Source organism: Psammomys obesus, unplaced genomic scaffold, assembly GCF_907164565.1.
Source record: "Psammomys obesus unplaced genomic scaffold, mPsaObe1.curated_primary_1811, whole genome shotgun sequence".
Classification (NCBI taxonomy): Eukaryota; Metazoa; Chordata; class Mammalia; order Rodentia; family Muridae; genus Psammomys; species Psammomys obesus.
The window spans coordinates 12,472-25,944 of record NW_026590371.1 but is presented as its reverse complement, the minus strand read 5'-3'; the positions used below and the strand labels follow the sequence as shown (position 1 = coordinate 25,944).

Sequence of the window (13,473 nt, the reverse complement as noted above, 5' to 3'; positions counted from 1 at the left end):
CTCTCTCTCTCTCTCTCTCTCTCTCTCTCTCTCTCTCTCTCTCTCTCACACACACACACACACACACACACACACACTATACCACCACCACCATCAAAATAATAGGAAGTAACAACCACTGGTCATTTATATCTTTGATCATCAATAGCCTCAACTCCCCAGTGAAAAGACACAGGTTAATACAATGCCTATTGATAGCAGAACTTTACAGTCATCATTTGCCAATATTTTTTCTAATATGTATAGTACAGATCATGAGATCACATTAGTTTGATGCTACTCTAGTTATTCCTTTGTTATTCATGTGATTCAGTTTCAAGTATCATTCTTTGTTCTGAACTGCTGTTGTTAAATAGCATGTACCATATTATTTTTTTTTAAAAAAAAGGAAATCTGTAGGCCAGTTCCAATTAAATATTTTCATTTATAAGAAAAAAAAGAATAATAGCAATAGAGGAAAATTAGGATTCCTGTCTACAAGGCCCAGAAAATATTTTCAACAAAATCATTGAAGAAAATTTCCCAAATTTAAAGGAGAGACCTATAAGCATACAAGAGAACTACAGAACACCTAATAAATTAGACCAGAAAGGAAAATCCTCCTGCCTTATGATAATCAAAACAGTAAGTATACAGAACAACAACAACAAAAAATACTAAAAGCTGCAAGGAAAAAGGTTAAATAATATATAATGGCAAACCCATCACACCTGACTTCTCAACAGACACTATGAAAGTTAGAAGGGCATAGATGGATATCATGCAGACCCTAAGAGAACACAGAGGTCAGCCCAGGCTAGTATACCCAACAAAACTCTCAGTCATCATAGATGAGGAAAACAAGATGTTCATCGACAAAAACAAATTTAAACAATACCTACCAACAAATCCATCATTACAGAAGATATAAGAAGAAAAAAATGCAACCAAGAAAAGCTGACTACATTCGGGAAAACACAGAAAATTATTAACTTCATTATAGCAAAACTAAAAGTAGACAAGCACACAACCAACAGCAATATCAAAACAGTTATCAGCCACTGGTCATTAATCACCCTCAACATCAATGGACTCAATTCTCCAATAAAAAGACACAGACTAACAGACTGGATACATAAACAAGACCCTACAATCTGTTGCATACAAGAAATGCACCTAAGTCACAAAGAAAAACATTACCTGAGTATAAAGGGATGGAAGATGATTTACCAAGAAAAATTGACCCACGAAACAAACAGGAGTAGCCATTCTACTATCTAATAAAATAGATTTTTAAACAAAATTAATCAAAAAAGATGTGGAAGTTCATTTCATACTCATCAAAGGAAAATTTTGCCATGAAGACATCACAATTCTGAACATCTATGTCTCAAATATAAGAGCATGCACATTTGTAAAAGGAACATTAATCAAACTAAAACCATACATAAATCCCCAAACTTTAATGGTGGGAGACATCAACCCACTACTCTCAACGAAGGACAGGTGACCAAAACGAAATCAAACAAAGAAACAATGAGTTTGACAGAGGGCATGAATCAAATGGACCTAAAAGACATCTACAGAACCTTTTACCCAAACACAAAATAATTTACCTTCTTCTCAGCACCTCATGGAACCTTCTCTAAAATAGACCATATGGCTGGTCACGGTGCAAGCCTCAACAGATACAAGAAGATTGAAATAATCTCTTATAGCCTATGTGACCACAATGGACTAAAGCTGGACCTCAACAACAACAGAAAAATTGAAAAGCCTACACACACATGGAAACTGAACAACTCACTACTCAATGACATCTGCATCAGGAGAAAAATAAAGAAAGAAATTAAAGTCTTCCTAGAACTCAATGAAAATAAAGGCACAACATACCCAAACTTATGGGAAACAACGAAAGCAGTGCTAAGAGGAAAATTCATAGCATTAAGTGCCTTCAAGAAGAAATTAAACATCTCATACAAGCAACTTAAAGGTTCACATGAAAACCCTAGCGGGGGGGCGGGGGGAGACACACTCAAGAGGAAGAGATGGGTGTAAATAATCAAAGTCAGGGTTGAAATTAATAAATTAGAAACAAATAAAATAATTCAAAAAAATGAAGAAAACTAAGAGTTGGTTCTTTGAGAAAAGATAGACAAACCCTTAGCACAACTAAGAGGAAAAGAGACACCATACAAATCAAGAAAATCAGAAATGAAAAAGAGGACATAACAACAGACACTGAGGAAATCCAAACAATAATTAGGTATTACTCAAAAGCCCTGTACACCACAACATTTGAAAATCTAAATGAAAACTGCTACACCCACTCCAGTGTCTGGCGTAGCATATCAATAGATAGTGCTACTCAGACTAAGAGATATGTGTCTTTCCGGATTATGCTCTCTGGAGGTCCCAAGCAGACACCCCCGCCTGGGAAAGAGACGTGTTCTGAGATTTCTGTGCTTTTCGGTCGTGGTTTTGGGAATGGAATTTTGAGCTTTTTGATTTTTCTCTGTGACTCCTAATATAGCACAACTAATTTTACAATTAAAATTATTGCTAACCAATGAAGAGGAAAGTCAAGAATAAAATGTAAGAAGAATAAGCTTAAGAAAAGTAATAAATCAGATTCAGTATCAATAAGCATTATAAGAATAGTGAAAAAAATAATGGGCTCCTTCTTAAGAAAAAATAGCATGAGAAGTACAGCTGGTGGGAGTTTCCCCTCCCTTCAGCGCTTTGTTCCTAAGGAAGATCTTAAATCTTTAGCAGGACACATGGGTGGATGGTTAACAAAGGTGTAATTAGATTTTGATACAGAGAAAGATTTTGGCAGGCATCTGACTTAGCTCCTGACTTTCCTCTTCATTGGTTAGCAATAATAAAACTGCATTTGATGTTTCTGTCCCTTTGTCTGCTTTGATCAAAAGTTTTCAGGCCAAGATTTTTTGTGGGCACTCCCTTATGTTAAAATGTGAACTTTGTATTCTTGGTAAAAGTCTAAATGTTCTGGAAAGTAAGCCAACTTTAAGGTGCCTTTCTGTGAAATCATTATAAAAATACTAGCTTGATTTCAGTAAAGTGCAGCAGATTCCAACGCCTCACTGGTCTCTGTCTGTCAATTCGCTGAAACTGTGCTTTCCTGATATCCAAAAGCCCCCACGGATGCAGGGGATCTGAGTGGGCTGGTCTGTGGCAGAAAATGACATTTTTTTTTTTGATGATTCCACTTGCCAAAGCTGAATCAAGACCAGGTAAATCAATTATATAGTCCTATATGCCCTAAAGAAATAAGATGTCATCAAAAGTCTCCCATCCAAAAAGGGCCCAGGGCCAGATGGTGTCAGCACATATGAATTCTACTAGACCTTCAAAGAAGAGCTAACACCAGTACTCTTTAAACTGTTCCACAACATAGAAACAGAAGGAGTGTTACTAAACTCATTTTATGAAGCCACAAATGACCTTGATACCTAAAACTCACAAAGACCCAACAAAGAGAATTTCAGGTCAATCTCTCTTATAAACATTGGTACAGAAGTATTCAATGAAATACTTGCAACCTGAATCCAAGAACGCATCAAATATATCATCCACTATGACCAAGTAGGCTTTATCCCAGGTGTAAAAGGGTGGTCCAATATACCAAAATCTATCAACGTAATCCATCATATAAACAAACTGAAAGAAAAAGAAACACATAATAATCTCCTTAGAGGCTGAAAAAAAAGTCATTTTATAAAATCCAACACACATTTATGTTTAAAGCTCTAGGGAGATGAGGGATACAAGGCAATTACCTAAACATAATAAAGGAAATTATACAGCAAGCCTATAGCCAACATCAAAATAAACGGAGAGAAATTTACATTAATCCCACTGAAATTAGGAAAAAGACAAGGCTGCCCAGTCTTTCCATACCCCTTCAACATAGTTATGGAAGTCCTTGCTATAGCAATAAGACAAAGGAGATCAAGGGGATTCAGTTTGAAAAGGAAGAAGCCAAAGTATCACTGTTTGCACACTATATGAAAGTATACATTATGTAGCTCAAAAAAATTCTTCCAGGGAACTCCAACAGCTGATAAACACCTTCAGCAAAGTGGCTGGATATAAAACAATCTCAGAATCAGTAGCCATCCTGTAAACAAAGACAAATGGGCTAAGAAAGAAATTAGGGAAACAACACCCATCACAATAACCACGAATAAAATAAAGTACCTTGGTGTGACTCTAACCAAGCAGGTCAAAGACTTGTATGAGAAAAAAACTTTCAATCTCTGAAGAAAGAAATAGAAGAATACAGCAGAAGATGGAATGACCTCCCATGCTCATGGCATGGCAGGATTAACATAGTAAAAATGGCGACCTTACCAAAATTGATCTACAGATTCAGTGCAAATCCCATCAAATTACAAACACAATTCTTGACAGACCTTGAAAGAAAAATTCTCAACTTCATTATGAAATAACAAGAAACTTAGAATCAGTAAATATAATTCTTCTACAATAAAAGATCTTCAGAGGGTATCTCCATTCCTGATCTAAAGCTGTACTATAGAGCAACAGTAATTAAAACTTCATGGTACTGGCATAGAAACAGAATGGAGGATCAATGGACTCGAAGACAGGACCCAGAAATAAACCCCACACTAATGATTTTTGACAAAGATGCTAAAATAATACAATGGAAAAAAGATAGAATCTTTAACAAATCATGCTTGTCTAACTGGATGTCTACATGGTGAATAATGCAAATAGAACCATGATTATCACCCTGCACTAAAGTCCAAGCAGATCCAACACCTCAAAATAAAAGCATACACACTAAACCTGATAGAAGAAAAACTGGGGAAGAGCCTTGAACTCATTGGCAAAGAAGACAACTTCCTGAACAGAACACCAACAGCACAGGCTCTAATATTAACAATCAACAAATGGGACCTCATGAAACTGAAAAGCTTCTATAAAAGCAAAGGACACTGTCATCAGAACAAAACAACAGACTACAGATTGGGAAAGGATCTTCACCAACCCTATATCTGACAGAGGGCTAATATCCAGAATATATAAAGAACTTAAGAAGTTAAACAGCAACAAATCAAGTAATACAGTTAAAAAATGGGGTAGAGAGCTAATCAGAGAATTCTCTGTAGAGGAATATAGAATGGCAGAGAAATACTTCAAGAAATGCTCAAAGTACTTAGTCATCAGGGAGATGTAAATCAAAATGACCCTGAGATTTCACCTTATACCCCAGAATGGCTAAGAACAAAAAATCAAGTGACAACAAATACTGGAGAGGATGTGGAGAAAGAGGAGCCTTACTCCACTGCTGATGGGAATGTAAACTTGTACAACCACTTTAGAAATCAATCTGGAGCTTTCTCATACAATTGGGAATACTGGTACCTCAAGATACAGCTATATGACTCCTAGGCATATATCCAAAAGATGCTCAAGTATACAAGAAAGACATTTGCTCAACCATGTTTGTTTGTTTTGTTTTCTTTTTGTTTGTTTGTTTGTTTGTTTTTGTAATAGCCAGAACTTGGAAACAACCCAGATGTCCCTCAGTTGAGGAATGGATACAGAAATTGTACACTTACACAATGAATACTACCCAGTAATTAAAACAAGGTAGTAAGGAAGTTATAAAATATACAGGGAAATGGAAGAATCTAGAAAGGATCATCTTGAGTGAGTTTTTCCAGAAGCAGAAAGACACACATGGTATATACTCACATATAAGTAGATATAGTCATATAATATAGGATAATCATACTAAAATCTGTACAGGATTTTATCAGGAAGAGAGACCTTGGGTAAGATGCTCAATCTTCATTAAGAAAGGCAAACTGGACAGACATCAGAAAAGGGAGAAAACAGTTAAGGAGAAAGGAACCTACCACAGAGGGCCTCTGAAAGGCTCTGCCCAGAAGGCTATCAAAATATATGCTGAGACTCAGCCAAACTGTGGGGAGAGTGCATGGAATCTTATGAGAGAAGGGGGAGATAGAAAGACCTGGAGGGGACAGGAGCTCCACAAGGAGAGCAACAAAACAAAAAATTCTGGGCACAGGGGTCTTTTGTGAGATTGATACTCCAAACAAGGGCCATGCATGGAGATAACCTTGAACCCCTGCACAGATGTAGTCCATGGCAGCTCATTGTCTAAGTGGGTTCCCTAGTAATGGAAACAGGGACTGTCCCTGAGATGAACTTAGAGGCTGGCTCTTTGATCATTCCACCTGAGGGCAGAGCAGCCTTACCCGTCCACAGAGGAAGACAATGAAGACAGTCCTGACTAGATCTGATAGACAAGGGTCAGATGGAAGGGGAGGAGAAACTCCCCTTTCATTGGACTGGGGGAGGTGGACAGGGGAGGAAGAGGGATTGAGGGTGTGATTGGGAAGGGATGGAAGAGGGGGCTACAGCTAGAAAACAAAGTGAATAAACTGTAATTAATAAAAATATAATTAAATTTATAATAGACAAACAAAACAAATGGCAGTGTTGGTCTATAGAAAAGAGTTCAGGAAAAATCTATTTTTTCTGATTTCATTTCTCCAAATTTATACCCCTCTTTCAATTTCCTGAAGTTGTGGGGCAGAAACATGTTAGTTTTTGCTGGGTTTCCTTTGCTTTGAGATTAAAGTTCTGATATCAGCCTTAAGTTAATGTCTGCCATGATAACCACAGAGTGAATTCGTGGCTGTTCTTTGAATCTTAGTTTGTTGTTTATTTAAGAAACGATTGCGCAAATGTCTGAAGCCCTGTTCTCTGCCTTCAGGATAACAGTGGCTTTTTAAATATGTATTATTGAACACATTTAGTCTCAATTCTCTTTTTTCCCCTCTACCCTTTCTTTCTTATGTAGAATGCTTTCTTACTCTGTTTCTTTTGTTGTTGTTGTGATGTGTTTGAATATATCCTATCATTCACTAAGACTGTCAATGTGGTATAGCTCTACCTATGTTTCTACAAAATTCAATTGATTTAAATAGGTCTTGGATTTTAACCCAGGCCTGCTATTAGAGCACCTAATAATTTCCTGTTTGAGAGCTGTAAGGCAATCTTTTTCAGTGATTGGTCACATTCCCCGTAATAGTATTTTTGTCTGTTGATTGACACCAGCTACACTCACAGACACTGCACAGGCATTTGCTTTTGTATTTGCTGACTGCTTTGCATGGCCCCCTACAGCCCACCCCAGCTGCTGAGAATATATAAACCAGCCTTTGCAGAGAACTGAACTGCATCAGACAGCAGGGGGAGCAAGATGAAGTCACAGATACAGGTCCTCCTATCCCTGCTGCTTTGGGTGTCTGGTGAGAAACTCAAAACTTTATAATCTTTGCAGTTAACTTCATTTTAGAAAAACAAAAAAAAAAATTAGACTGTGCCAGACGGATTATTTCTTACATAATAATACTTTGACAACATGATAGTAGAAAGAAGTTAAATGGCAAATTTCAACTGTTTTTACAGTCTGTGTTTGTGTCTACATGCATGTTTATTGTATAACACTGATTGCAGGTGCCTGTGCAGACATTGTGATGACTCAGTCTCCATCCTCCCTGGCTGTGTCAGCAGGAGAAAAAGTCACCATCAGCTGCAGGTCCAGTCAGAGTCTTATAAACAACAAAGACCAAAAGAACTACTTGGCCTGGTACCAGCAGAAACCAGGGCAATCCCCTAAGCGGCTGATCTACTGGGCATCCAGTCGGGACACTAGGGTCCCTGATCGCTTCACAGGCAGTGGATCTGGGACAGATTTCACTCTCACCATCAGCAGTGTGCAGGCTGAAGATCTGGCAGTTTATTACTGTCAGCAGGGTATTAGTGCTCCTCCCACAGTGCTTCAGCCTCCAACATAAACCTCCTTGAGAGTCTCACCAGCTGCCTGCACCACACACAGCCCTGGCCCTGCACACTTCCCCTTCTGTGTGATAGCAGGTGTGCCTGAAAACATGATGAAAAAGGTTGCAGAGCCCAGTACAAATTTATGGGTTCAATGATTCTGATGTCTTTTAGTATTAGAAATCTTTATATGAAAATGAAACAAAAGAACTCATTATTATCTTTGTATTCCTACTGTAACACATGACTACAAACTCTGTTGCTTGAATTTCAGAGACTTATCTTTTTACAGCATTCGAGTCCTAATATCCAATATAGTGATGATGATGGAAAACTTTATTACAACTTGGAGACTCTAGGAAAGTGTGCACATCTCGGTTTTTTTAGATTATACAGTAATTTCCTTCCATTTTTCTTTCCTTCCTTCCTTCCTTGATAGTGTGTGATAGTAGATCGTGATAGTAGATAATTGCCAAATAAGTTTAAGTTTAAATTGAGGGAGTAATAAGGACATTACAAGAAAATCACAAACTAAGGAAATGACCATGACGATGAAGAGAGCACTACAGAAGATACTATAAAAATACTATACATATAGAAAAAGGAAAGGGTGTCTGAATTGTGAGAGCCCAAAAAATATTGATGTCATATGTGGAATAAATGGAAATGGTTAGCAAGAAAGAACATATGAATATCTTGTCCAACCCTGCAAGACAGAAAACTCCAATATAGTTGAGAAGCAGGGAAAAAGGAAACAAACAAACAACAGTTTAGTCTAACAAGACCCCCCAGATAATAGAAATTAAAAACATTTCTTAATAACCTTATATGAAACTAAGAAATACAGATGCATATACTGTTGGACTAGGCTAAAATTGTGCCCAGTTGTTGGTTTTCCGAAAGAACACACCACCTATTAATTACCTACACATACTGAGAGATGGAGGTAAATCTAGAATGGGGGTCAAATCAAGCTCTGGGAGCTCTTCTTATGTCTGGTAGTGTAGAATATAAACCAATGATGAACTGATAAAGAAAGCAATACATGAAATGAGTCAACAAAATTACAAATGCATACACCCCACACTTTTGGATTCAAATTTTATTTTAAAAAAAAACCTGCACAAAAAAGACATAGAAAGTCAAATATGTCCTAATACAATAGCAGGGTATGTCTGGATCCTTACCTCAGGCTCTCATAGGCCACATTCAAGGTATTATCAAGGCTACATTCTCACCTGCTGACTCAAGAATCTACTTATAAGACCAGTAAGGATTGTGGTACAACCTTATTTTTTTTCTTTTCATTTTGCAATAGGGTCTCACTTAAAACTTAGTCAAAAGCCTGCAAATCTGATAAAGTCCTGACTCACCCACTCATGCTGTCATGCATAGAAGCCTGATCTTTCTGTCCAATGGTTTTCACACTTGCTGACAGAGCATGCATTACAAAAATCATCAAGGATGTGGAAGGTTTCAAGATTACAACTAATCTGCCTGGTCCAGGAGAAGCTGGCTGAACTATATCCCCAAACACAGAAAAAAATGAGTTCTAAATCAAATGTACAATGAGTTTTTTTTCTCTATATATTGAGCCAAAAATTTAAGTCATTATGTGGTTCTTATTTTTATTATTGCTGAATAAACATCTTTGCACATATGCACCTCCTTTTGTTATCTATTCATTTGTTGATACACATTTTGTTGATTTAGTGCACACTACTAAAAATAGTGCAGCAATAAATATGGGTATGGGTATATATCTATGTTGTGCTGGTTTATATTTGTTCAAGATCATGCCTAGTACAGGAGTACATGAATTATATGATAGTTCCACGTTTCTTAAGCATCCTCCACGTTGAGGTCCCCAGGAGCTGGGACTCCTTGAGAAGCATGTACTGATTGTCTTGACTGCATAGTTTTGTCATTATTTATAGTTGCTTTTATGATTTCCTTTTTATTAGTTATTCAGATGAAGTGATTTTTATGGTTTTACTTTGGATCGATCTCACTATCAAAAAAGAGAAAAATCAGCCAGCCACAGAAGAACCATCTAAGAGCCCTAGCCATCTTCAGAAAAGCACATGATTTTGATATCCTGGAACTCTCCTTACCTTTACTCATGTCTGTTCATTTAGAAGAGAATGGACAATGTATATTCTTCTGCTCTGTATTGTCAGGCTGAGAATGGTGTAGCTGAAAGCACCACTGAGGTTTTCCTGGAATAAACTGTGTTTCCCATGGGGCATAGACTCATCTGTGACTTTTTTATCTATTTTTATTTTCTTCACAAAGTTCAGAAAATATTCTATGACCTTCCAAAGACATGACGGCAGTTGGACCTCTAAGTAGAGAGGTTTTCATTTTAGGTTAAAGCACTATATGAGGAGATTGTGTGCCTTTTCCACCATAATAAATCATGACCACACCAGCCTCTTTTGTGAAGGAAATATGCATCTTTCTTGATCCATTGTCATGGAGGCTATCAAGTCCCTAGAGTCCAGTATAATTAGTATCTATAGCCCATACCTGGCTTGGATGTTGGAAGTGCGATGTCACCTGTGAAATGCTCAATGCAACATCAGGCATATGGGTATATAAGCTTGGTTTACAAGACAAACATTACTATATAAATCATTAGAATATTATTTTAATACATTATATATGGTGTAATTTTATAATTCATTTAAGATGAAAGGAAATCATCATGTAAATGGCATGGGTGTGCTTACTTATTTTTACAAAAGAATTTCACCTTCTCTCATATTTGAAGTTGTGTAGCACAACTTCAACATATATCAGAGTAGATAGGCATTGTGAATATATAGTCAGCAATGCTGAGATTTCTACTACACCTAAACATACTGCAGAAAATGCCAGAAATGTGCTTAGGGGCATTACAGGAAAATTTGGAAATTCTGTTCTTTCTCCATGCATGTCTTCCCACATGCACATATTCCCACAGTAGGAAGGCTGAGAACCACTGCTCTAGGATCTTCTCATATCATCTTTCTCCTTCTGTGTGACCATCTTCATCAGAGCCCAGGTCCTTCTTATCAGATAAATCAAGATCTAGGTCTAAATCCACAGGCACATTTGCATTTGAACTAAACACAATTGGTCAGCAGCAGTGTCCCACAGCTCCCCACATGTGCCCATGCACCTCATTTCCTGCCTCTAACAAGAGGGAGGCCAAGGTTCCAGAGCATCAGCAACCCTAGGAACTGAGTATAAAGCCTCATTTTGAGAAGCTGAACTAAGGATTCCAGATGAGTTAAAGCAAGGTTGCAGCTGAACTTTTACCTCACACTTGCAAGGGAGACTCAGGCAACAATATGCAAATTGCAGGTGGGTGAGGTGAGAGAGCTAGACAAAAGGAAGAAGTCCATGGGGTGAGGAGAGTGATATGGCTATCATTTACTTTTTTGGGAAGAGCAATAGACATAATATCCATGTTGTGTGAAGGAGTCTGCAGAAGCCCATGGACAATCTGAGATCTTTGGAGAAATCAGATTACACACAGCCATACCATCTTATGACAGTGCCAAAGAACAAGGTTAAGTGTGTGTGTGTGTGTGTGTGTGTGTGTGTGTGTGTATGCATGTACTAAAGGCCTTGGCTCCCCTCAGTCTGTAACAACAGGAACCAAGCCTTTTCAGCAACTAGAGCTATCCATCAATTTGCAGGTGGCAACCAATAGCCAGAGTTGCCTGGGAGACCCTCTGGCCAACAACTCATTTACATCTAACCCATTCCTGGCAGTGGAGGTTTTACTTGGAAGAGAAAGACTTCTAGCTAAGGTTTTGTCTCTGTTGTTATTTGGTGATTTCATTTAGATATTTTCATAAACATATAAATGGTAAGAAGTGACTGCTGAAGTAGGTTTCTATATGACCCCTCAAATGGCCCATAGTGCAAGCTAAATCCTCCTTTGTTCTCTCTCTTGACTTCCTATTTCCTTACCACATAATCTCATTGAACATGGAGGACTAGTACTGCTGTCTCACTAGAACCTGAACCCTTTCTGACTACTGTTCATTGTGAAAGATACTCTGCATTCTATCAGAGGAGAAAAGTAACCACCAACCCAATTATAAACCCTGTCATCTAGGATGATTTTGGGACTAAACAATTTTATTCTAATTGATTTTTAAGGTCCACTCCAGGATATGGAGCCCATGCCAGACACTGCTCAGGTGACCAATAAACTGAGTCTAGATAGTCCATGGGCTTTGGGAAAACCCAAATAGTATAGTTTAGCTAAAGGAACACAGCAATGAAATGACTGCCAAGGACATTCTTTTCCACCCATAGATCAGATTCTTGCTCATTCTTTAAGAGAGGAGCTTCTTCCTGCAGTAAATGGGAAGTGATATAGAGTCTTATAAGTAGACAAAGTAGAACGAGTGAGAGAACTTGGAGAATTCTGTCCTAAACGGAGTGTCTTCATTAAACCCCTTCCTGGAGGTCTCAGGGATCTCTGCTGGTAAGGAGGCAGACAGATTTAGAGAGCCAGAGGAGATGGATGATATCAAGGAAACGGTGTCTTTTACACACAGGTGGACCAGTGTACATATGAACTCCCAGATACTGTGGCTGCATACACAGGTCTAGTACAGGTCTAAGCTAGATGGGGTTCCAGTGGTGAGAAGGAGAAATACACATGGGTTCCCATCTCTAACAAAGAGAGGGACACAGTTTTTAGGGGTTGTGTTTCTGCATTGATTAATTGGACTAGGACTTCATTGGTACCCAATGCTGGACTCTAACTTATAATCCTCCTGCTTCTGTCTCCCCAGCTCTGAGCATATATATGTGAATCTTCCCTCCTTGTCATGATATTTTATTTGTTTTCTGTACCTTGTACATATCATTGGGTCTATAAATTACTTCATAATCTGAATCTTTCAAAGCCTTTTATTTATGTTATTGTTATTGATTTTCATTCATATTCAAACTTTCTTTTCTTTGGATGGCAACATTCTCTGATGTTATGTCCTATTGATCCCTATAAAATTATTGCTTGACTTTTTAAAAAGGTTGCTGCTGGAGGCAGGAAAAGATGGTGGTGCCAGGAGGACTGTGTTTGAGGAGCAGGACAGCAGTGTTGGCACAGCGACCAGGAGACTGAACTCTGTGGCCTAAAACAACAGCGTTTGTGATTGCCAGGTGAGAGGAAAGCCAAAGGTGTGGAAATAAATTGGGACAGACCTAAGGTCACCCAATCAATACCTGGAAAAGGTCCTGGGGACCGGCAGGTGCACCTGCCGCCCTAGATCGGAGCACACAGCCTCCTCCTGTGCCCCCAGCCGCCATCCAGTACCAGGACACATAGCCTCTGGGCCAGAGTGAGGTGCTCAGCCTCTGGACTAGAGCAGAGCCCTTAGTTGCCAGCCCAGAGAGGCATGCACAGCCTCTGGCCCAGAAGGGGACACAATTCCAGCCCAGATCGGAGTGCAGAGCCTCGGGACCAGAGCAGCGCCGCAGCTGCCATCCCAGACAGGGATACACAGCTTCCGCCCCAGACTGAGGTGCCCAACCTCCAGACCAGAGTGGAGCCCTCAATTGCCAGCCTAGAGAGGAGTGCACAACCTTGGGCCCAGGGCGGCACCCCCAGCCAACATCCTA

General features: G+C 38.8%; 1 gene segment (V, D, J or C); it reads left to right on the top strand.

The window, feature by feature from the left end:
* The first annotated feature begins 7,250 nt into the window (after positions 1-7,250).
* Positions 7,251-10,073, top strand: LOC129676547 (immunoglobulin kappa variable 4-1-like). The segment is given in 3 exon segments: positions 7,251-7,313; positions 7,522-7,841; positions 10,026-10,073. Coding segments are annotated over 3 exon segments (417 nt in total).
* The last annotated feature ends 3,400 nt before the right edge of the window (positions 10,074-13,473 follow it).